The sequence below is a fragment of the Bos taurus genome, chromosome 22 (genome assembly GCF_002263795.3).
Source record: "Bos taurus isolate L1 Dominette 01449 registration number 42190680 breed Hereford chromosome 22, ARS-UCD2.0, whole genome shotgun sequence".
NCBI lineage: Eukaryota > Metazoa > Chordata > Mammalia > Artiodactyla > Bovidae > Bos > Bos taurus.
In genome coordinates this window covers 54241658-54265364 of record NC_037349.1, presented here as the reverse complement: position 1 = coordinate 54265364, position 23707 = coordinate 54241658, and the positions used below count along the sequence as shown (strand labels likewise).

Below are 23707 nucleotides of genomic sequence, written 5' to 3'. Positions count from 1 at the left end.
ACAGGCCCCTGCCCAGCTGAGCAGGGTCAGCTCTGCGTCCCCTGATGCCCCCAGACCCAAGCTTCCCTTTTCAAGAAGGCCTGCCCTTATGAACCACCTTGGACGTGGCCCTAGAGTGGCCAGTGAATTTGCTGATCCTATTGCTTCAGTTCCTCCCTCTCACGGTCAAGGAGGTTAAAGTCTATCACCCTGTACCTCCCATTCACTCCTTGACCCCCAGGGATAAAGCCGCCTCAGTGACCCCGTGGGCCTCCACCTCAGGGTGTGAAAGCAGGCAGGCCAGCCAGAAGGGCCCTGACTTGAACCAGCTCCAGGAAAAGAAGGGGGTTAAAGAAGGGTGACCCATCCTGACCTTTGGGGTAAAGAAGAATCCCAAGGAGTGCCTCCATGAAGGCTCCCGCCTAGTGCCCCACCTCATCTGACTGATGCTAGTGGCCCCATATGGCGGGCCTAGAAGCAGAGCTGTGGGCAGGAGTACAGGGACCTGGAGAGATGGCCTCGGCCTGCCAACAGGCTCTTGGCCACAGGGAGGTGGCCCAGCCCGGGAGGGAGAACCACCTTCCCTCGGGCAGGGATATGTCCCTTCCTGGGGGGATGGTGGTCATCCCAGAAGGAGGCACCTCCTTGTGCCAACACAAAGCCCTTGTGTTACGTGCAGTTCTTCTCTGGGTGCTGCCCTCCAGAGACTTGCTCAGATGATCAGTACACATTTAACTAAACTCCGATGCCTTCTAGATGACCATGTGGTCCTCTGGGTCACTTTTCTCTTTCTGTGAACAAGCTTCTTAGTGTCTTATGCTGGGACCATGTGGGAACTTGGAGAGCCATCTGATCCTCCGAACTTCCCAGGTCAAGGGACTGTCTCTTTCTGGGGTCAGGCTTCTTTGTTCTGGACCCCGTTGGGGATGCCTGCTCCTCCCTCTAAGGCCATAACCGCCCCCCCCAACTGGACACACACTGGCAGAGGCACCATGTAGCACCGTGTGGGCTGAATGAGAGATATTTTATGTGAAATTTGCAGGAAATTCAGAGGTGGAGGCCTCGGCTCTAGAGTCAAGGACCTTCAGTTCTGGGCCTCTTGGCCCAAATGTCCACAGTAGATGCTCCATCAATGTTTGGTGCATAAAAGGTGAGTTTTCTTCCTGCTGGAAATACCACGGGAAGAAAATCCCAAGACAAGGGTGTAGCTATGTGACACTTGTCTCCTGGGCCACAAATGGGAGAGAAGAGGCTTAGAGATGTCCTCAAGGTGACCTGAGAGGCAGGATGCAGCCCAGGGGTCTAGACTGGGAGCTCCATGAAGACACGAGACTCTGGCAGCTGAGGTGGACCACAGAGCTTTTTATTCAAACAAAGAGGTGGAGGCTTGTGCCTGGCCTCCCTCCCTGCAGCCCTCAGCTTGTTCTGACATCAGTTGCCCAGTGGTAAGTTTGGGGTTAAGCAGAATATCACACTGGCGACAGCCACTATGGAGAGAAGGCCACTGTGGTTGCTGGTGCAAGGCCACGAGGCTTAGGGTTGGGCAGGTGATTCCCACACGGCCCAGGTGCCTCTCCTGGGACATGGTCTCATGTGTCTAGTGTGGAGGAAGATGGGCTCAGCGAGGAGAGGGGTCGGGGCTGGGTCCCACTCTGTGCAGGTGAAAGGCCTCTGCACCCAACAATCTGAAAGCAGAAGTGGCTTTGGGCCTGGTGGGTACTTCTGCTTTCAGGCCATGATGACCAGAGGAAGACCAGTTTCAAACCTGTCATGCAGGGACATTTCTCAGGGGCCCTGTGGTTCAGCACATGCCTTTGACCTCAGGCTTGGACTCAGCAGAGACCCCTGAAGCTGTCTGCAAACAGTGACCAGTGACCCCTCTCCCCTTCTTCTAACCACGGCCTCCTGGGGACTCCAGGGGTTGGGATGGCTTTCCTTCCCCAGCATGGAGTCTCTTGGGTGTACGGTCCATCAAGCCTGTGCCTTGGATGCTTTTTTGGGTAAGGATAAAAACTAGCAGGCCTCCGTAGCCACATCCTGCCTAGATGGTGAGTTAACAGGCTTAAGAGCCCCCAGGGTCCCTTATGTGGCCGTTAATAAATATTAAAGCTGATACGGACCCAGAAAAGAGGCCTACGGCCTGGGTGTGGAAGGCCCCATGCCCTGCCAACTACTCTATCAATGCCAGAGTCCTGTTGTCGCCCTCTTGTGAGACATCATTAGAGCTGGGATGAGGAAAGAAGCAGCCCCTCCACAAGAAAACCCAGAGCCTGGCAGGTCACTGGGGATGGACGGCAGTGTCTCTCTGACAATCGCCACCTTTATGGAATGCCCAAGGGTGCCCTCCCAGAACTAGGCCACTGCCTGGCCTTCCTTTCTTACCCACAGTCACCACAGGGCGCCAACCCTCTGCTGGACTCTGTGAAAGATGCTGCTTCAGCTGCTATGAGAACGGGGATTGTGAACCCAGGACGCTCTGCTCAGGCCTTCAGGAATGATCACGGACACTTCAGGCTTCACAAGGGATGAGCAGGGTCCCGGCTCAGCCTGGTAGTGTGGGAGGTCTGTGTGTGTGACAGGGGACCTTCCTGCTTCTCAATCGGCAGGCCCTGGCCCCCATTCATGGTTTGAGAGAGACGCCCCAAGAAAGGACACTGTCTTGGGAGAACAGGCCTAAGACTCTTAGGCCAGATTTTCTGGTCAGTTCTGCCCATGTGGGTGGTTAGACTCTTTTCAGGAGGGACAGTTAAATGCAGTTCTCACAGGGGAGGTTGGAGTTCCAGGAGCTCTACATAGGTTGTCCTTCTGCCCCTCCACCGGGAGTGGACAGAGTCTTAGCCCTGGGACAGGATGCCTCGGAGTGGACTGAGGCTTCTGGTGTCTGTGGAATGCGAGCTGTTTGGGTGCTGCTGTCACAACTTAGGCTCGTGCCTACCGTGCATGTCCCACATGTGTGGGGCCCTCTCTCAAACCAAGCTGAAGCCCTGGAGGCAGCCAAGGCCACCATGGCTGTCTCCTAGTAAGGCAGGCAAGGGGGTTGGTGGTGGGTAGCCCTTTCTGGGGAGCAGCCAGGATCCTTGCCGCCTGCCCAGGCCCATCTCTGCTAATGCTGGCATCCCCCCCAGGTTCCCAAGGCCAGCCCTGCTCTGTCCTTCCGTCACCGCCTCACAGCCTTAGTTCCCAAAAGCCAGGAGCCTGGGCCCCAACCTTCTCAAGAGAAGACAGACACCCCAAGGAAGGACAGAGAGGCAAGTTCTTTTCTGCCCTGGGGCTGCCCTGCTCGGAGCTTCCTTTGCTGGGTGAGGCTGTGCAGGCTGAGAAGCTTGCCCAGCCTCGGAGGATGGTTCCTGACAATCCCTCACAGGGTGGGGAGCTCACAGCAGGGCTCTCGTCTGCCTCCGTCACGCTGCGTCCACCCCCGCCGCCTGACCTGGCCCGGCGTGGGGAGGGGGTCGGGGGTCAGAGGTCAGGGGCGTGAGGGGAGCGCGTGGGGGTGCCCAGGTGCCCCGGGCTGCCGCCAGCGAGGCCCGGTGCCGGCCCCGCCCGCAGCGTCACTCATCGACCACCTCCACGAAGTCCTCCTTCTTCGGCTCCTCCGACGGCTCCTCTGTCGTCGTTGTCGTCGTCTCTGTGTTCTCCGTGTCCGACACCGAGGACACCTGTCGCACCCAGTCTCTGTCGCTGAGCGGCTTTGGGTGACACGGTCCGGAGAAGGGGTTGAACCAGTTCAGGGAAAAGTCCCCACCGAAGGTCTCTTTGACCGACTTCCAGCTGCCCCTGCGTTCCCTGCGCTGCTTCTTTCGTTGGAGGCGCTCGATGCCCTGCGGGGAGAATGGGATACAGAGGGTCAGCGTGCTGGGGCCCCCGCACAGCAGACCGCCGAGGCCCAGGGCTGGGGGCTCCTCAGAGGGCAGGGAGGGGCGCCGGGGGGCTCCTCAGAGGTTGCGGAGGGGCGCCGGGGGGCTCCTCAGAGGGCGAGGAGGGGCGCCGGGGGGCTCCTCAGAAGGTGGGGAGGAGCGCGGGGGTGGGTTCTCCTCAGAGGGCGCGGAGGGGCGCCGGGGGGCTCCTCAGAGGGCAGGGAGGGGTGTCGGGGGCGCTCCTCAGAGGGCGAGGAGGGGCGCTGGGGGGCTCCTCAGAAGGTGGGGAGGAGCGCGGGGGTGGGTTCTCCTCAGAGGGCGCGGAGGGGCGCCGGGGGGTTCTCAGAGGGCAGGGAAGGGGCTCCTCAGAGGGCAGGGAGGGGCGTCGGGGGTCTCCTCAGAGGGCGCGGAAAGGCACCGGGCTGGGGTTCCTCAGAAGGTGGGGAGGGGCGTCGGGGGTGGGTTCTCCTCAGAGGGCGCGGAGGGGAGCCAGGGGTAGGTTCTCCTCAGGTGGGGAGGGGCGTCGGGGGCGCTCCTCAAAGGGTGGGTGGGGGGCTCCTCAGAGGGCGGGGAGGGGCGCCGGGGAGGCGGGTGGTCTTCTCAGAGGGCGGGGAGGGGTGCCGAGCAGCACAGCAAGCAGGGCCTGCCTTTCCTACCCCTGCCCGCCCTTTCCTTCCACAGGACCAAGGGTGCCCAAGATGGCTGCTGCACAGCGACCAGGCTTCCCTGTGGCAAACAACCAAGGGGTAACCCCTCAGGCCTCTGTAGGCGTGAGCTGCCCCCCCCCCCCACCCCCATCCTGAGACCACCTGGAAAGATGACCCTTCCCCGAGAATCCTGGGCCACTCCCCCCTCCGACAGCAGGCGCAGGGAAACCGGCCTGAAGCGGGATGCTGGGGTTAAGGGGGAGCACAGGGGACACGGGACAGGTGAGGGGAGGAGGCAGCCGCGTGCACAGCGAGCACTGCATGCAACAGGCAGCCGGAGGGCACGCGGGGCCGCTCTGCGCGGGGGCGAGGGCAGGCCTCGGGCCTGCACATGCGGTGGACACGCCCTGAGGCCTCTCCCGAACTGCCCACTCACCTGCCTCTGGGTGTCCGTGCGCCAGGCCGCGGAGAGGGTGTTGGGGAGGGAGGAGAAGCCACAGGAGTTAAAGGCGCAGCCAGGCCAGACCCACAACACCCTCTACCCCCAACAGGGCGCTGCCCGCTCCATCTCTTCTGGAGCCCAGGGATTCTGCCAGGAGCAAATGTCAGGCACCCGTCCTGCCCACGGACAGTGCTTTCCACCGCAGAAGGACCTCTGAGTACCTAGTTCTAGATTTTCTGTTCCAGGTAAGATCCTTACCGAACCGGCCCAGTCCTCTGTTGTGCAGGAGAGACTGACACACAGTACTGACTGAGATGGGGCTATGCCTGAGTCACTTCCTCTCCAGCACTCTTAGTTAATGGTATCCCATCAGTTACTGGTCTTATATCAATAAAGTTCCAAGTTTCTATATCTGTATTATGGTTTTATAAAATGTTTACATCTGGAAAGACTGACTGAAAGGCATATGGGAGCTCTTTGTACTATTTTTACCATTTTCTTGATTAAATCTGAAATGATATCTCAGTAGAAAGGTAAAAAAAATATGAGACACCATAATTTAGGCAATATAGTCTTGAATGCAGAATTACAATAATGAGAACTCAGAAACAATCAAAATGTCCAATAATGATGGCTAAGTAAATTTTCTATGTTTTTCTATAAGCAGAACACTAATGCAGTTAATAAAAGTGGTATCAATAAGGGCTTAATTTCCAAAATATGCAAACAGCTCACTCATACAACTCAACGACAAAAAAAACAAACAATGCAATTGAGAAATGGACAGAAGGCCTAAACAGACATTTCTCCAAAGAAGATATACAGATAGCCAATAGGCACATGAGAAGATGCTCATTATTGCCAATTATTGGAGAAATGCAACTCAAAACTAGAATGAGGTGCCACCTCACATGGGCCAGAATGACCATCATCAAAAAGCCTACAAATAATAAATGTTGTAGAGACCATGGAGAAAAGGGAAACCTCCTACACTGTTGGTGGGAATGTAAACTGGTGCAGCCGCTATGGAAAACAGTATGGAGGTTCCTCAAAAGACCAAAAAGAGAGTTGCCATATGACCCAGCAATCCCACTCCTGGTCATATACCCAGACAAAACTATAATTTGAAAACATACATGCACCCCTATGTTTAGAGAAGCTCTATAGCCAAGACATGGAAACAGCCTGAAGGTCCATCAACAGATGAATGGATAAAGAAGATGTGGTATATACACACACAATGGACTATTACTCAGCCATAACAAAGAATGAAATAATGCTATTTGCAACCACATGCATGGACCTAGAGATTATCATACTAAAGACAAGTAAGTCATAGAATGGCAAATACTATATGGTATCACTTACATATGGAATCTACAATACAAATGAATGTATCTACAGAACAGAAACAGACTCACAGATACAGAGGAGACTTGGGGTTGCCAAGGGAAAGGAAAGGTGAGTGAGGGAAGAACTGGAACTCTGGGATTAGTAGATACAAACTCTTATGTATGGAATAGATAAACAAGGTCCCACTGTACAGCAGAGGGAACTATACTCAATTTCCTATGATAAACCATAATGGAGAAGAATGTGAAAAAGAATATACATATGTACTGACATAACTGAATCACCCTGCTGTACAGGGAAATTAATGCAACACTGTAAATCAACTATACTTCAATAAAAATTCTAAACAAGTGGCATTGATACAGGTTTACACACACTGGAAATTCTTGTCCATGTGGTGACAAGGAAAGAAAGCAACATTGCATGTGACATCATCATGGGATCTGGGGTTTGGGAATGAGATTTTAGATTTATTTCTGTTTCACGTTTTCACCAATGAACAGGTGTAACTTTTATAATGAGAACGAGAAAGCTGTGTCAGGAAATGGACCATGTAGACACAACTCTTGAGGGAGGCTCATGTGGGTCTGGGGCACAGGAAGCCATGATATTCACAATCTGGTCCCTTGCCAGGCCTCCCCCTTTAGCAGGATCAGTGATGGCCAGCTGAGGGACTTGCTCTGGGGATCCTGCATTCCTTCCTGAGTGATCAGTTGCAGCCTGTTGAGAGAAGAGGGGTTGAAGTGTGGCTATGTGGCTGGCCAGGCTACAGAGGGAACATCCAGAAATGCCAGAATGGGGGGGTCTGCACTGACTGGGCTCACTCAAAGCTATCACAGTGGATCCTCACAACCCCCTGAGAGGAGGTGGGTGTTAGTATTGACAGTTGGCAGAGAAGACACGGGTGCTGGGAGGCTGTGACAGCGGCCGAAGCAAGTCCTGCTGGTTGTGCTTTAGAACCAGGATGGGAACTGGTGTGCCCTCTGCATTTTCAATCCTACCGCAAATCTTCACTCAAAGGCAGGGAAAAGCTGGAGAGGAAAATGAAGCAAAAGAGTCCACAGAACAACACAAACAGATGGAAAGAAATACCATGTTCTTATATTAGAAGAATTAATATTGTTAAAATGACCATACTGTGCAAGGCAATCTGTGGATTCAATGAAATCCCTATCAAAATACCGATGGCATTTTTCACAGAACTAGAACAAAAAAATTTTAAATTTATATGGAAACACAAAAGACCCTGAATAGCCAAAGCAATCTTGAGAACAAGAGCTGGATGAATCAGGCCCCCTGACTTCAGACTATACTACAAAGCTATAGTAATCAAAACAGTATGGAACTAGCATAAAAACAAACAAATCAACAGAAGAGAATAGAGAGCCCAGGAATAAAACCCACACATTTTTGGTAAATTAATCTAACACAAAGGAGGCAAGAATATACAGTGGAGAAAAGACAGTCTCTTCAATAAGTGGTGCTGGAAAAACTGGACAGCCACCTGTAAAATAATGAAATTAGAACATTCTCTAACACCATATACAAAAACAAACTCAAAGAGCTAAATGTAAGACCAGAAATCATAAAACTCCTAGAGAAAAACATAGAATACTCTTTGATACACACTGTAGCAATATTTTTCTGGATCTGTCTCCTAGAACAAAGGCAATAAAAGCAAAAATAAACAAGTAGGATCTAATTAAACTTAAAAGCTTTTGCACACCAAAGAAAACCACTGACAAAATGAAGACAGCCTACAGAATGGGAGAAAGTATTTGCAAATGATATGACCAAAACAAGGTTAATATTAAAAATATATAAACAGCTCTTACAACTCAACATCAAAAACAAACAACCTGCTTAAAAAATTGGCAGAAGACTTGAATAGTTCCCCAAAGAGAACATGCAGATGGCCAATAGGCATGTGAAAAGATTCTCAACATCATTAATCATCAGGGAAATGCAAGTCAAAACCACAGTGAGCAACTTCCCTGGTGGTCCAGTGGTTAAGAATCTGCCTTCCAATGCAAGGGATGCAGGTTCAATCCCTGGTCAGGGAACTAAGATCCCACATGCCTCAGAGCAATCAAGTGCTGCAACTCCTGAGGCTGCATGCTCTGGAGCCTGCATGCCACCACTAGAGAGAAGCCTTCATGCCACAGCAAAGACCCCACATGCCCCAACTAAGACCGGACACAGCCCCAAAAAATCCCCAACAAGGAGATGTCACCTCTCACCTGTAAGAGTGGCTGTCATCAAAAGCAATGCAAATAAGTGTTAGCAAGGACGTGGAGAGACAGGAACACTTGTGCACTGTTGGTGGGAATGTAAATTAGTGCAATCACTGTGGAAAACAGTATGGAGTTTTCTTTAAAAACCTAAAAATAGAACTACCATATGACCCAGCAGTTCCACTCCTGGGGATATATCTGAAAGAAACAAAAACCCTGATTTCAAAAGATACTGCAATATTCACAGTAGCACTATTTATGATAGCCAAGACATGGAAGCAACCTAAGTATCTACAACTGACGAATGGATAAAGAAATAGTGGTTTGTGTATATATATACACAATGGAATATTACTCAGCCATAAAAGAATTTTTTCCTTTTGCAACAACATGGATGGACTCTAAGTTGAAATAACTGAATTCACTAAGCCAAATAAGTCAGAGAAAGAAAAATAATGTATGATATCACCTCTATGTGGAATCTTAAAAAAACAAACAAAAAAACCCAAGCTAGTGAATGTAACAAACAAAAAAAGAAACAGACTCATAGATACAGAGGACAAATTAGTGGTTATCCATGGGGAGAGGGGAAGGGAGAGGAGCAATATAGGGGTAAGTTATTAAGAGGTACAAAATACTGTATATAAAATAAGCTACAAGGATATATTATATAACACAGTGAATATAGCCAGTATTTTGTAATAACTATAAATGGAGTATAACCTTTAAAATTTTCGAATCACTATATTTTAACATATAATACCACACATCAATTATTCTTCAATTAAATTTTTAAAATTAAAAATAAAAAGAAGGGGACTTCCCTGGTGGCCCAGTGGTTAAGGATCTGCCTGCCAACAAAGGGGACACAGTTTTGATCCCTGGTCCGGGAAGATCCCACATGTCATGGGCCATGCGCCACAACTACTGAGCCCACGTGTCTAGAGCCCACAACGAAGAGTAGCCCCAACTCTCCATAACTAGAGACAGCCTACGCACAGCAATGAAGACCCAGTGTGGCCAAAGAGTAAATAAACAAGTTTAAAAATAAAAAGAGAGCCCACAGAACAATACTCAACCTCCTCAGCAGGCTTGTAAAAATGTTCCAGACAGAGCCTGGCCTGCCCACCAGAAGAACTTCCTCAGAAGTGAAGTGGACAAACATCCAGGAGTGTCTGTCTGAAGAAGAGAAAATACTCCAAATGAATCTGATGCAAAAGAAAGGCAGAGCGGGGCTTCCCAGGCGGTCCAGTAGTTAAGACTGTGCTTCACTGCAGGAGGCACGGGTTTGATCCCTGGTGGGGAACTAAGATCCCACATGCCACATGATGGCCAAATAAGTAAACAAACAAACAAACAAAAGATTAAAAAAGAGAGAAAGGTTGAAGATCTGGACCATCAGGTTCATAAGGAGCCAGTGGGGTTTCTTTTCCCTGGTAGGACTCACTTTTGAGTTCTGTGTGGATTTCAAGGTGTCCTGGAGGCAGAGTTCTTAAGTTAGAGGGTTATGGAGGCAGCAGTGATATCCACTTCCCGTTCAAGCAAACAGGAATGGTTGGCTGATTCCTGGTAAGGGGGAAACTGCCTAAACCAGCGTTTCTAGCGGGCAGTGTGTGACTTCGGCCTTTTGGGCCTGATCAGCCTGGGTGCCACATGAGCAGTGATCTATAAACCAACTGACCAATGCCCCAGAATGAATGAACCAGGACTATGGCTCCCCAGGAGACGGAGACCAGGCGCACGCTCTGTAAGGACTTGGCTGAAGCCCACAGAGAAACAGCAGGAAGTCCCTGCATCTCAGAAAGTTGGAGTTGCTGCAGCCCATGCAAATGTGCCCTTCTTGGAGACAGCTGAACAACTCTCTCCTCATCAGCGGTTTCACATGTTTTTAGTGCAACCCACAATAGGAAATGGGCTTCCTTGGTGGCTCAGTGGTAAAGAATCTGCCTGCCAATGCAGGGAGACGTAAGCTCGATCCCTGGGTTGGGAAGATTCTCTGGAGTAGGAAATGGCAGCCCACTCCAGTATTCTCACCTGGGAAATCCCACAGAGCCTGGCGGGCTATAGTCCATGAGGTCACAAGGAGTTGTGATGACTGAGCAACTGAACAACGAAACAACAATAGGGAATACTATTCTGTTGCAGCCTACTACACACACACACACACACACACACACACACACACACACACACACCAAAGTTTCATGGAAATATGTCTTTTACAAGGTGTAAGGCATTATTTTTTATCTCAGTTTAAAAAATGCTGTTGCAAACCAATAAACTGATCTCGCACATGAACATTTGTGCACATGATCTGAAAAGCACAGCTTCACCAGAGCTAACGTTCTCTAGATCCATACAACATGCCAGACACCATCCTAACATCCACATCCATTCCTCTCTCTGAATCCTCCGAGCAACTTTGTGAGTTAGATTATCTCCAGGATTTTACAGATGAGCAGAGGCTTAAGCAAACTACTGCTTAAGGTCACAGGAAGGAAGGAGTTGAGCCAGACCGGAACCAAAGACAGAGGGCTCAAGGACCCATCACCACACGACCTCAGCTGCAGAAATTCAGAGCATCTTTTACATCCATGTCAGAGCGTGTGTCTTCATCCTAAAGGTTTTTGCAAACACTATCCTGGCGACATTGTTCATAATTCCATGGATCAGCTATGCTGCAACATTGTTCATAATTCCTTGGATCAGCTATGCTGCAACATTGTTCATAATTCCTTGGATCAGCATCCTCAGCTCCCACCTGCACAGATGAGGGATCCCTGGGGCTCACTCTGCTTTGCTAGTATAATCACAAGGCTCAAGTCATCAATGATTTTTTTTTTTTTTTAATTGAGTGAGAGGATGGGAGAAATGGAAGTCTTCAGTTTGGGAAAGTAGACTTGTTTAGTCGCTCAATTGTGTCCCACTCTTGGGTAACCCATGAGCTGTAGTCCGCCAGGCTCCTCTGTCCATGGGATTTTTCTGGCAAGAATACTGAAGTGGGTTGCCATTTCCTTCTCCAGGGGATCTTCCCAGAGATCAAATTTGTATCTCTTGCGTCTCCTGCATTGGCAGGCAAATCCTTTACTACTGAGCCACCAGGGAAGCCTGTAGACTTGTTAATAGCTTATTTTCATTTCACTGTGAATCCATCATCCTCTGTTAGGTGATTCTCAGGCAGATATGTATTTAAAAGATACAAGAAAAGGCCACATGGGTGTTGAGGTCCACAGACAGAAACCAAAGGCCAGGACATTCTAGTGTCTGCCCCAAGCCTCACTCACTGGCCACTGCTCCTGCTGGGAGGACCCTGGCTCCACTCTTTTCCATCTTCTTCTGGGATGGTTCTTCACCCAAATGGCCTCTTGGTGCAGAAACCAGTGGGTCAGATGAGATATGTGGGAAGATCACCGGACAGGTGAATAGTCTGGCTCCCCCTCAAACACTTGTTTTCTCAGCACTCACTGGCTAGGGAGGCTGCCGGTTATGAGGGACTAGGGGCTCACAGTGAGCAAAACCCCAGCTGGCACCATGCTGAGCCCGGCAGCACCCAGGACCACATCATCGGCAGGCCTGTGGGTGACCCCTGTAGCCCCCAAGTGGATCCTCAGACTTGAACACGGGTCAGCATCACCTGGAGGACTGTGAGCATCCAGATCACTGCTCCCTAACCAGTTTCTGATTCAGCAGGTCTGGGGTGGCACCTGGGAATCTGCATCTCTGTTAAGTCCCTAAGGAGATGTGGCTGCTGCTGGTCTATGGACCACACTTGGAGATGCACTGCCTCAGTATATCCCTCAGCAGGAAGATTCTCAAGAGGGATTCTAGCAAAATCTCCCTTTCTTCAAATATCTTTGTTAACTAAGGGCCCCTTCTAGGTTGGGACCCCTCACTTCTGTGGGCTAGGTCACTATGTAGGCTTATGTACTACTTTGAAGTGAGAAAAACATAAAACCCATCAGCCTGGCTGAAAGAACCCAGCCCAGCCTTCCAAGGTCTGGAGTTTCTGTGTGATACCAACCTTACATACGTGTTCAATAAACACTGTCTAATTTACCTCATGAGGAAGGTGGGTTTTAAAGACGCTTACTCCTTGGAAGGAAAGTTATGACCAACCTAGATTGCATATTCAAAAGCAGAGACATTACTTTGCCAACAAGGTTCGTCTAGTCAAGGCTATGGTTTTTCCTGTGGTCATGTATGGATGTGAGAGTTGGACTGTGAAGAAGGCTGAGCGCCGAAGAATTGATGCTTTTGAACTGTGGTGTTGGAGAAGACTCTTGAGAGTCCCTTGGACTGCAAGGAGATCCAACCAATCCATTCTGAAGGAGATCAGCCCTGGGATTTCTTTGGAAGGAATGATGCAAAAAAAAAAAAAAAAAGGAATGATGCTAAAGCTGAAACTCCAGTACTTTGGCCACCTCATGCGAAGAGTTGACTCATTGGAAAAGACTCTGATGCTGGGAGGGATTGGGGGCAGGAGGAGAAGGGAACGACAGAGGATGAGATGGCTGGATGGCATCACTGACTCGATGGACGTGAGTGTGAGTGAACTCCGGGAGTTGGTGATGGACAGGGAGGCCTGGCGTGCTGGGATTCATGGGGTTGCAGAGTCGGACATGACTGAGCAACTGATCTGATCTGATCTGAAGTCAAGATGTCTCACTCTGCGTTCTTCCATGAAAAAAGTATTACAAAGATGAAATAGTAAATGACTAGAAGGAGACGAAGCACATGCATTTCTACCCGTGTCTACTTTGTGCATGATGTCACCAAGCCCATGTAAATATGCACAGATTTGTTTGCTCCTAAGCTTTTTGCATGTTCATTCTGGTTGCTATGAGAACAAACCAGATGTTGACAGGTGGGAAGGAGTCACCAATCCAACTGATCAAGTCACCTTCCTCTTTATTTTTCCTTTCCACTCCTCAGAGCCCACATTCTGGAGGACCGTGGCTACTATTGGCTCATTTCTCCACACATGCACCATTCAGTGCTGTCGGGGCTCCTGTGCCGAAGCAAAAGGCTGGGTTGCCTTTGTGTAGAGATGTCCTTCTTCATCTGACATCCTGGGAGACTGAGGAGGGCTTGGGGATGCCTGTTTCTTCCTGGGTGGATGCCAGGCAGAAGCTCAACCACTGCTGCAGAGAACAGCCACATTCCTCATTGCTGGCTGCTGCTGCTTGGTCACTAAGTCGTATCCGACCCCAAGGACTGTAGCCCGCCAGGCTCCTCTGTCCATGGGATTTCCCAGGCAAGAATACTGGAATGGGTTGCCATGCCCTTCTCCAGGGGGTCTTCCTGACCCAGGGATTAAACCTGTGTCTCTTGAGTCTTCTGCACTGGCAGGTAGATTCTGTACCGCTGAGCCACCTGGGAAGCCTCCACTCCCTGGGTTCCTGGCAAAACATTCTCCATCTCAACAAGATAAAATAGGAAGAACACAGGGAGTTTGGGGATATTTCCTATGTCCTGAGTGCAGCTCTTCAATCTGGCTTGAAAACCAGGAGAACATTCATTCTTTCAGCCAAAGGGCTTGTAAAAACCCAGAGACAGAACCACACTGGATGTCAGAAGGAGACTCTCTGGGAAAGATATAGGTGGTATGCTCAGGTGTAAATCATGAGTTTCTATTTTGAGGACTTGAAAACAAAATTCAATGTATCTTTAGCATGATCTACTGTATTCCTTAGAAATTCCATGGGGAGAAGAACCAACGTGATTCATTAAAAAAAAAAATGCCCTTGAAGATGGGGTATTTTGAGGCCTTCAAATACTTGACAATATTCCCTGAGTCCTACTCTCTCTTCCCTGGCAAAAGGAAACATAGCAAAAGCACCCTCTCCCCCCAGGGATAGATCCTTGAGGGAACACAGCAGAGTGAGGGCTTTCTAAAATGCTCTGGGGTCATTCAACAACCACATTTCTTTCATCAGCGTAAGGGGTGGGGTTGGTGTGGTGGGGGAACCACGCAGGGAACAAATGCTAGGGACTAGATTTAAAAACAGCACTGAGAGGAAAAAGCCCAAACACAGGCTCGACTATAGCATAAGCAGCACAGCAGAGGCAGGTCAAGTCTAACTGCCTCAGAAGAGATTGCCAAGAAAACGGTTCTTCGCTTAAACATCTGAGGGGTGGTGGAAAGCACCTCAAAGCCACACCCCACGGTGTGTGTGAAGTTTCCAGTCATTTCCTCTGGCTTCACTTTGCTTTTTGCTGGGTGGGCAGAGGGAAAAAAGGTCTCTCTCCCAGGCCCAACTGGAGAAGCAAATTTTGCAGACCTGCTGAGTTTTTTTTCTGTTCCAACTGGGAATCCAGAAGCACTAGGGAAGGGACTCAGGCTGCAGAAAGAGCCAGAGGAGAGAGGCCCGGTGGGGCCAGCTCGTCCGGAAGAGGGCTGTAAACATCCTTTAGAGGCGATGACGCAAAAGGGAGCATGCACAAATGCCCTTTAAAAGCGATGAATGAAACGCCCAAAGAGCACATTCATGTTGACTGGACCATCAGCTCTACCCAAGGGGTGACTCCGTGAGAGACAGGGGGCTCAGCCAGAACAGGTTTTGGAAAAATTTTATTGCGTTTGGTTTCCATGTGGAAGCACTGACAGAACTGAAAAGAGGCAGCATGTTCCACTTACTTTTCTGAAAGATCACACAGCTAGACGAAATCTCTCCCCACCCCGGGCTGATTTCGTGAACCTCACCCCAAAACCCACCCCAGGCAGATTTAAAAAAAAAAAAAGAAAGGTTTGTGGTGATTATTTAAAAACAATTCCCCGTGTGAGACGGTCGGCAATCAAATTTCTGTGACTTCCACGTTTGATGCGCGTTTCCCGTCCCCTCACCTCCCCTCACGGTCTTCAGGCCTTCCCTCCTTCAAATTAGACTCAACGCACAAGTGTGCAAATGGAAACACTAGTCAGTCTCGGTGCCACAGGCTTAGGAATCTGCCGGTTCCACTGGACGGGTGGGCATCTCTCAACTTGGCGATGGTGCCTTTGCATCACGGGCAGCCCACGCAGATCCACAGCCTCCCAGGTTAAAATACAGACAAGACATGGAGACGTGCACATTTATGGGTCTAAAACATCCGAAAGTAAACCCACTGCGGAGATCTACAAAAATGAGGAAGGAGCGGGTTGACTGTGGGGCTGCGGCTGGTTCGCTTGGCAGTAACACTGCTGAACGGACATGGCGCTAGGAGAGGGAGGGAGGTGGGACGCTCAGATGGGAAGCAGAGGGAATAAAGGAAACGTAGCTCGCCTGAAGCTGCGTCATTTTCTTCTTCTCGTGATTGTGTAAGGCATTTTGAACTGGAAAAACTTCTTTCCTTCACATTCTTCCAAATGATCAGTTGGAATATAACCAGTGATTCGGAATACAAATAAGACCCCTTTCATCTCAACCCCCCCACCCCCAAAATCATTCTACGCACCCAGAGCCCAAAAAGTACAAGACAGGCAATTGATTTTGTGAATTCAGAGGCAAATCGTGTTCACACAGGGCACGAGGCTGCTGTGGTCAAGGACCCTTCTTAGGGCTCCAGCCCTGATCTCCCAGGCCACAAGGGGTGAGCATCCAACTTCAGCGAGGTTTTAAGTCCCATCCAGGCACCTGCCACTGCCTCCTGGGCAGTGGGAGGTCACGGGCCCTCTTCACTCTCTCCTATGGGTCCCCCACCAGGCGTCCGGGCCAGTCCGTCCACGCACAAGCGTCACGACTCAATTAGTACAAGGAGGCGTGGCCTGGAGACAGTGGCCTCCACGTTAGTCATGCCAGACAGACAGCAGAGAGGAAACCAGAGGCCAGAGAAGTGATTTTAAATAGGAAAAAAAGGAAAGCAGCTTCGGTCACCGAAAAATAGAAGGGATGATCTTTTCAAAAATAAAAACCATGGGGACTTTTTTTTTTTTTCTCTGCAATGTTCAGCCATTTAACTTGAGGCATTAAAAAAAAAAGTTTCAGAGTAGTTGTGTTGCTTTTTTCGGTTTAGACATTCATGAGAACGGATCGGACGGTAGTGCTGGGATGTGGTTTGTGTCTGAGTGGCAATGCTGCTCAGGGTCCTTCAGACCACATACTGGTACGGGTCTGCCTTCCCTTGGTCTGGCGTGGCAAAGGGGCTGGCCCAGCCTAGAGAGAAGGGGTGGCCAAAAACGGCTTTCATGTTCATCCATTTTGTTTTTTTAGCCCATCTTCTCTCTTCCTTTTTCAATTGTTCTATTCCCTGAAAACAAGAACAATCATACTTTCAGTCAAGCACTTTACTGCTGTGGTTTTTGGGGGAGAAAAATCCATTAGCTTGAGGTGAATGGAGTAAATGCTTCCTTTTTAAAGCCATGAAGCTTATCTACATAGTACATTTTTTTTTCTTCTCTTTCTCTCATAAAAAGTGCTAAAGACAAAAAGGAATCATCATTTTTCTTTTGGGTGGGCACACAGGCACGTCTGTGTAAGTCCCTCCAGGCAGGAAGGGACACATAAGAAAGTCAGCAGGCCCTGAAGCCGCTGATCCTAGTCACGCAATCCGGTGTTGTATTAAATGAATCCTGGCCGGGGAGTTTGGGCCCAGGGCCGAGCTGTGTGTGGGAGCACTCTGAAGGCTGGGGTGCAGGGAGCCTCAGCTTGTGGGGAACTTGAGCTTGTGAGAGCCAAGGATCGGTTCGTGGGAACTCTGAAGCTGCTATGACCACTTTGCAGACAAAAAAAAGGACCAAGTGAAACGACTGCTCTGGCGCGGTCTGTCCCGAAAGTCGGGGAGGCCAAGGAGCACCCGGCGTAGGGGGGCTGGCCAGGTGCAGCGGAGGAGGTGAACAGGAGGAAGAGCACAGAGGAGGAAGGAGAGGGATTAGTACAGGTTAGAGGGGCCGCACTGGCAGACCGCTCAGCCTCGGCCGCGGCCGTGGCCAAGGCCTTCCTGGGCTCCTCTGGGGACAAGTGTGACCCGAGGCAGGCTCAGCAGTTGTCATGGAGCCCACACCACCCCCAGCCAAGTCTCGCAGGAAAAACAAGCTGGGGGAGCAGGTCAGTCCCTTCCTGTCTCCTTCTCCGAAAGGAACTGGTGAGCAGCTGGAGGACAAGGCGGAAGCAGCTTGGCGGGAGCCCGACCGGGGGTCTATCTGGTGGCCTCTGTGCAGTGGAGAATGGGGCGGGCCCGAGGGGACAGCCCAGTCTAACTCTGTTCACAGCCTAGGGCCCTGGGACCACACCATACTGGTCAAGGGCGGGACGCCCTTGCCCACGCGCGGCAGGCCCTCGACTCCTCTCTCCCTTCCTTTCAGCACGGCTCCCTTTAGGAACGGCCTTGAGGGGTAAGAACGACTAGGACCAGGGCCATGATTTGCCTTCTGACCCCCTAGGCCACAGCCTGTGTGGCCCAGTGGCGTCCTGACAGCTGTTGGGGCCAGATGGTCACCTCTGGGTTCCCTGCAGGTCTCACACACAGAAGCTGGTCTGTGCGGTGCACAGACACACGGCTGGATGAACCTCATCGGCTACTATTTTTATAGACACTCTTTTATAATGGTACTAATAGTTATAAAAGAAAAAAAGGTGCTGAGAGGCACGCAACCTTCTAAGCCACCGGGAACTGCCCCAGATCCCAATGATGGTGCCTTGGCAGCCGGCACACCATCCTCCTCTGCATGCTGAGTCTCCACACCCTCAGGGGTGGGGCCGCAGCAGCAGTAAAGGCTGAGTCTTCCTATGAGCCTCCAGCTAAGGCTGACTACCCAACCGGCCAACGTCCCCCCGAAGACCCCGAGGTGACTGTTGAGGATGGACTCACGATGTCCCCATAGAGCGCAGGGCTGCCCCTTCCACCCAGGGCCCCTCTCCGAGACCCCAATGCCAAAGAGGGAAGAAATGCCCACATCACAGCCATGGACTGGTCACCAGGTGGCTTCTGGACACCTTAGGAGGGTTTAGAGGTGGCAGCAGTGGTGCCAGGGGTGTGGGCTCCAGCAGTTTCGAAACTCCCAGAGAAGGAGTTGTGAACAGGGAGGAAGGTGGGGCAGGCGGGAGGCCGCAGACGGGGACCAGAACCAGCCTTGTGCCCACTGCTCTGGGGGCCCCCACTGGGCTGTCTCCTGACCCCACTCTCAGGATCGGATCATAAAGACGCTTTCACTGGGAAGCTGACCCTGCCTGTGCCATGCAGGTCAGGGCACCCTTTGTCCATCACCCATCTCCAGGCCCATGGCCGCTAGACAGGAAGGGCACCCCAGTGCCTTGTAGAGTGACACAGAGCCGTGGACAAGACTGAACCATCACGGAGGCTGGGGGGGCTCGTAACAGAGAGGCTGTTGGGCCCCATACCTGTGTGACCTGAGTGCCAGAGGAAGAAGACCACAGGCCACTGCAAAGGGAGGAATGGGCCCTGCACACCCGCGGCCTGGCCACTGGGCTCCCAGGTCTGACCTGCAGGCAGCCCTCCGCCCCCAAGCCCCAGCTGTGGAGGGAGTGGTGGCAGGCTGCCCCCGTGCTCACCGTCTCATCCGTGCAGATGGAGTGCACCTGGGTCCCGAACATGACAGATGTGAAAATGAGGAAGAGCAGCCCCTCGAAGCAGAGCAAGATGAGGAGGATCACCGTGGTGGGCGGCGAGAAGGAGCTGCACTCTGCAAGAGAATGGACACGTGGGGCTCGGGGCTCCACTCTGCCTCTGGCCCCACAGGACCGGGCTCCTCGCTGGCCTCCAGGCCCCGCACCAGCCTCCAACACCATGAGCTCGCACTAACACCCCATCGCAGGCCACGTGTTGGGAGTCGCCTGCTTCTGTCTGCCCTTGTCTGATGTCTGCCCTGCCTACTCAACCCCCAGGCTCCAGGAGGGCAGGGACTTTCTGTTCGGCTTGGTGTTGGCCATCAGCCTTGGAGCAATGCCTGACGACAAAAGAATCTGGGTGAGAGGTTGGTGCATTCTGAGCTTTAGTTTTCTTTCTGTACTGTGGAACGGTCGAGGGTTCGCGAGGGGAATTCTGCCCCACTCCACCTTGGCCCAGCATGAGCAAGTTGATGCTGCTCCCAGACAGGGGTGCCGTGCTTCCTGATCCCCTATAGCTGCCCTAGAGTGGTGGCCTGGCCACCATCCTGCCACAGCTGCAAGCACCCTTCTCATGGGCTGGCCATGGAACTGCAAGTGGAGTCTGGGGAGGTGGGAAGCAGATCGAGGGAAGGTGGAACTGCCTCCTTACCCTTCTCTGAACATCAGTTCAAGATGCCCTCATCCTGGGGGATTCCTCTTACATGAGCTGGATGCCCCATTGATCCAGGGCTGAGCAGAGATGGTATTAACTGAGCAGAGATGGTATTAACTGTACTCTGGGGACTGTCCAGCACCTCCTCTGCTCTGAGACCAGAGGAACTGGGGGCCTCAAGCCACCTCCATCAGGAAATCCCCTGCTGGAGGAAATCCACTCCATCTGGATTGACCACAGACAATCCAGAGCATGCAGGTAAGACCCTGGGTGGTGGAGTCTTCCAGACAGGGTAGGAAAAGCCCACTCAGGACTAAGGCCTGAATCACAGGCCCTCTTCTTAGCCATGTGACAGGGTAACTTGCTCAACCTCTGTAAACACCGACTTTTGTCATCTGCAAAGGGGGGAGTATCTCTCCTACCCTGCAGGCTTGTTACAAGGTTGAGATAAGGCCCCGCTGACAGTCTCCTGTGCACTAAGTGGGAACACGGAAGCAATGGTCCCAGCCAACTCCATTGCCCCAACAGTGGCCCTCAGTGCTCTCAGCACTGCGCACGTCTCTTCTTAAGGGCACGAATTCTACTGCGAGGGCCCCACCCTCATGACCTCTTATGAAGAAATACCAGAGAGCTTGCTTTTCTCTCTCTCTGCTGGGTGAGGACACATGAGGATAGGGCCATTTGAAGCTGGGAAAAGGGTCCTTGTAAGGGATGGAATTGACTGGTACCTTGATCTTGGACTTTCCAGACTCTTGAACTGTGAGAAATAAATACTTAAGCCTCCCAGTCTATGGCATCTTGTTGCAGCAGCCTGAGGTGACCAGTACCCATGGGATTTTTCTTCCCCTAGATGAGGTCAAGCCAGGTGGACCAGAAAGACAGAAGGGGGCAGATGCAAGCTAGGAACAGAGGCTAGAAAAATCTCTTAATATCTGGTCAGGAGCTAAAGATACCTAAGAAGTCAGTACATGCAGGAAGAGCAAAACTCATAAAAAATGATGACATGAAGAAGGGGACCAATCAATGGTAAAAGGGTGGAAATACCATGTTTCTGCTCGAGGTGTTTGTCTCACAGACTGCGTGTGAAAGGAGGAGCCCGGCAGGCAGCCTCCTCATTCCTCCAGCAACTACAGCAGTCTCTCCCTTATCCTTGGTTTTGCTTTCTGCAGTTTCGGTTACCTGCAGTCAGCCTTGGTGCAAAAATATTAACTGGAAAATTCCAGAAATAATAAGTTTTAAAGCGCAAACTCCCCTGAGAAGCATGATGAAATCTCATACCTGGCTCTGTCCACATGAGATGTGAACCATCACTTTGTCCAGCATGTACATGCTACATATGCTACCAATCGTTTCGGTGACCAAGTCGACTGCCACGGTATCAGAGTGCCTATGTTCAAGTAACTCTTATGCTACTTAGCAGCAGCTCCAAAGTGCCAGAGTAGTGATGCTGGCCGCGCAGATGCTCTCTTACTGTGCCTGATTCATAAATTAAACTTTCCCATAGGTATGCTGTGCTGTGCTTAGTCGCTCAATCATGTCCGACTCTTTGTGACCCCATGGACCATAGACCGCCGGACTTCTCTGTCCATGGGGATTCTCTAGGCAAGAATACTGGAGTTGGTTGCCATGCCCACCCCCCCCCCCCCCACTCCAGGGGATCCTCCCAACCCAGGGATCAAATCCAGGTCTCTGCATTACAGGCAGATTCTTTACCATCTGAGCCACCAGAGAAACCCAAGAATACTGGAGTGGGTAGTCTATCCTTTCTCCAAGGGAACTTCCTGACCCAGGAATCGAATTCGGCTCTCTTGCATTGCAGGCAGATTCTTTACCAGCTGAGCTACCCAGGAAGCCCCTATCATAGGTACATCCGTATTTAAAAAAAAAAAAAACACCAAACGCTGTATATGTAGGGTTCTGTACTATTTGAGGTGTCAGGCATCCACGGAGCGTCCTGGAACATGCCTCCTGCAGATAAGCGGGGACTACTATATTAAAAATTCTTTTCTTATATCTCATTTTTATTCTTCTTAAAAAATTTCAAATTTTAATTATACGTTCAGCATCTATATTTTTCCCCTCAGGATTTATGCAGTCTTGTGATTGGAGTTCCCTCCTCAGCATTTGCATCTTTAAACGAGATACTTCAAAAGCAGGAAGAATTTGTCTACCATCTTAACATACATTGGTGATTAAGCAGCTAAAAAAATTATCGCACACAAAAACACCCAAATGAACAAAAACCCCACCCATGTCCTAGCCAGAAAGTTAAAAATGGATTTCTGCAAGGTTGGGATGCAATGACCTTCAATTAAAGCTCCTCACTTAAAGGCACGGCTCTGCTCCTGGGATGAGCTTCCCCGCTGGGGCCTACATTTTTCCTGGGCCCCCTCAGACCCAGGAGGGTCTGTCCAACTCACGACTTTACCTGTGGAACTGACTTTAAGGGGCTGCTTTATTTCATGAAGAGATATTCGGGCCTCTGCTGTTTCTTCCCTGGTCAGTCCATAGGCTTGCAGGAGATCTAATAAAATGAGGTCAGCCCCTGGCACCAGGACAGAGACAGAGAGCCCGCCCCCACTCCGGTCACGCGCCCCTCCTGGAGCAGGGAGGGAAGCCCTGGCATATACTCACTTGTCCAGTCTTCTTCAAAGCAGTGCAGGAAGTGGAATCCCACCATGATGAGGGCGTGCAAGGAAATGAGAGCTATGTACATCTGCAACAGGAAAGCAGGGCAGACGCCATTGCTGTGAGAACCGCCTGGCCGTGCGGGCGCCCGGGACGGGGTGCTTGCAACCTCCCACTCAGGAACGCTCAGGCTGAGGGCTGGGCAGGGAGGGGCCGGAGAGCCACCTGGTGATTCCCCCCAGCCAGCCCCCGCCCCTAGGTCTGAGGTGCGCGGCCATTCCCTGGGGGCAGTGGGGCTCGGGCTGTCCTGGGGGCTCCGGGCCCGCTGCCTCTTCTCGCTTGAAGGGTCAGGGCACTGACTGCCTGTGGTCCCTCCAGCCCTCGACCTACCTGCAGCTGAGGGAGGGTGGCCGCCTTCTTGGCTACTGAGCTCGACACCAGGCCTGGGAGCCCAGAACACGGCCCTTTGCTTAGAGCTAATCAGCTGGAAGCAGTTTTCTAGACGCTCGAGGGAAGGGCATGGGAGTGGGCCCGTGTGGAACCAAGGAGAGCTCTGGCAGAAAGGCAGAGGTCTGCATGGCCAGGCACCGTCCTGCCAGCAGCAAGGCAAACGGCGAGTGCTCCCCGCAGGGTGGGGACGGCATTCGGAAGCTGACTTACTGTAAACAGGACGAAGTACTTCTGGTTGTTCTCGCCGACACAGTTATTGACCCAGGGACAGTGGTGGTCCATTTTCCGAATGCACCGCTTGCAGACGCTGAAAGAGCCGCAAGGCAGACCTTGAGGGGGGCCCCCACGGAGGCGGGAGGGCCAGGAGGACTCAGAACCCACGCTCCAGCACCACTCCTCCTCAGCAGCCCAGTGTTTCGCTGCGTGTGTGCTGGAAGGGCCTGGAAGGGACAGGACCCCCAAGGTCACAGTCATTCCAGACAGGGGGACAGGTGGTGACCACCGAGGCCTCTTATCTTGTTTCACAGAGAAAAAGGCTGGAACTGACTCAACTGAGAAGGACACGGCTCTCCTGAGGGAAGAGTGGGCTGAGATTCTGGTTTACTGAGGGGACAGAAAAAAGAGGCAGTTTCGAAAACTTGACAGGATGAGATGGGATAGAGCTACTCCTCACTTCCCCCAAAGGCCAAAAACCCTAAGGGCGGGCCTGATGGGACTTGCCAGAGTGGCTGACGAAATAGAGAGAGACAAAGAGACAGAAAGTGAGCACTTGAAGAGTTCAGAGTGGGGTCAAGAACTGCGTGTCACCGGGCTACAGGAAGTCCCCCTCTAAGGACCTTTCAGCTCTAAGATAATATCCACTTAGCCCAAAATAGCAATAGAGTCATCTGAGCTTAAGTGTTGACCAGAAGTCCCACTAAT

General features: G+C 51.3%; 1 protein-coding gene across 8 annotated transcripts in view; it reads right to left on the bottom strand.

Moving 5' to 3' along the window:
• Positions 1-1321: 1321 nt before the first annotated feature.
• The window catches only part of ZDHHC3 (zinc finger DHHC-type palmitoyltransferase 3), a 59571-nt gene continuing 37185 nt past the window's right edge, over positions 1322-23707 (bottom strand). For 3 of the 8 annotated variants that reach the window (XM_059879544.1, XM_005223036.5, XM_059879545.1), the window contains exons 4-8: positions 22997-23093; positions 22343-22424; positions 22137-22232; positions 19000-19130; positions 1322-3800 (exon numbers count right to left, since the gene is read on the bottom strand). In XM_059879544.1, the coding sequence (XP_059735527.1) occupies positions 3531-3800; positions 19000-19130; positions 22137-22232; positions 22343-22424; positions 22997-23093 (676 nt within the window). In that variant the 3' untranslated portion in view covers positions 1322-3530. 8 annotated transcript variants of the gene reach the window in all.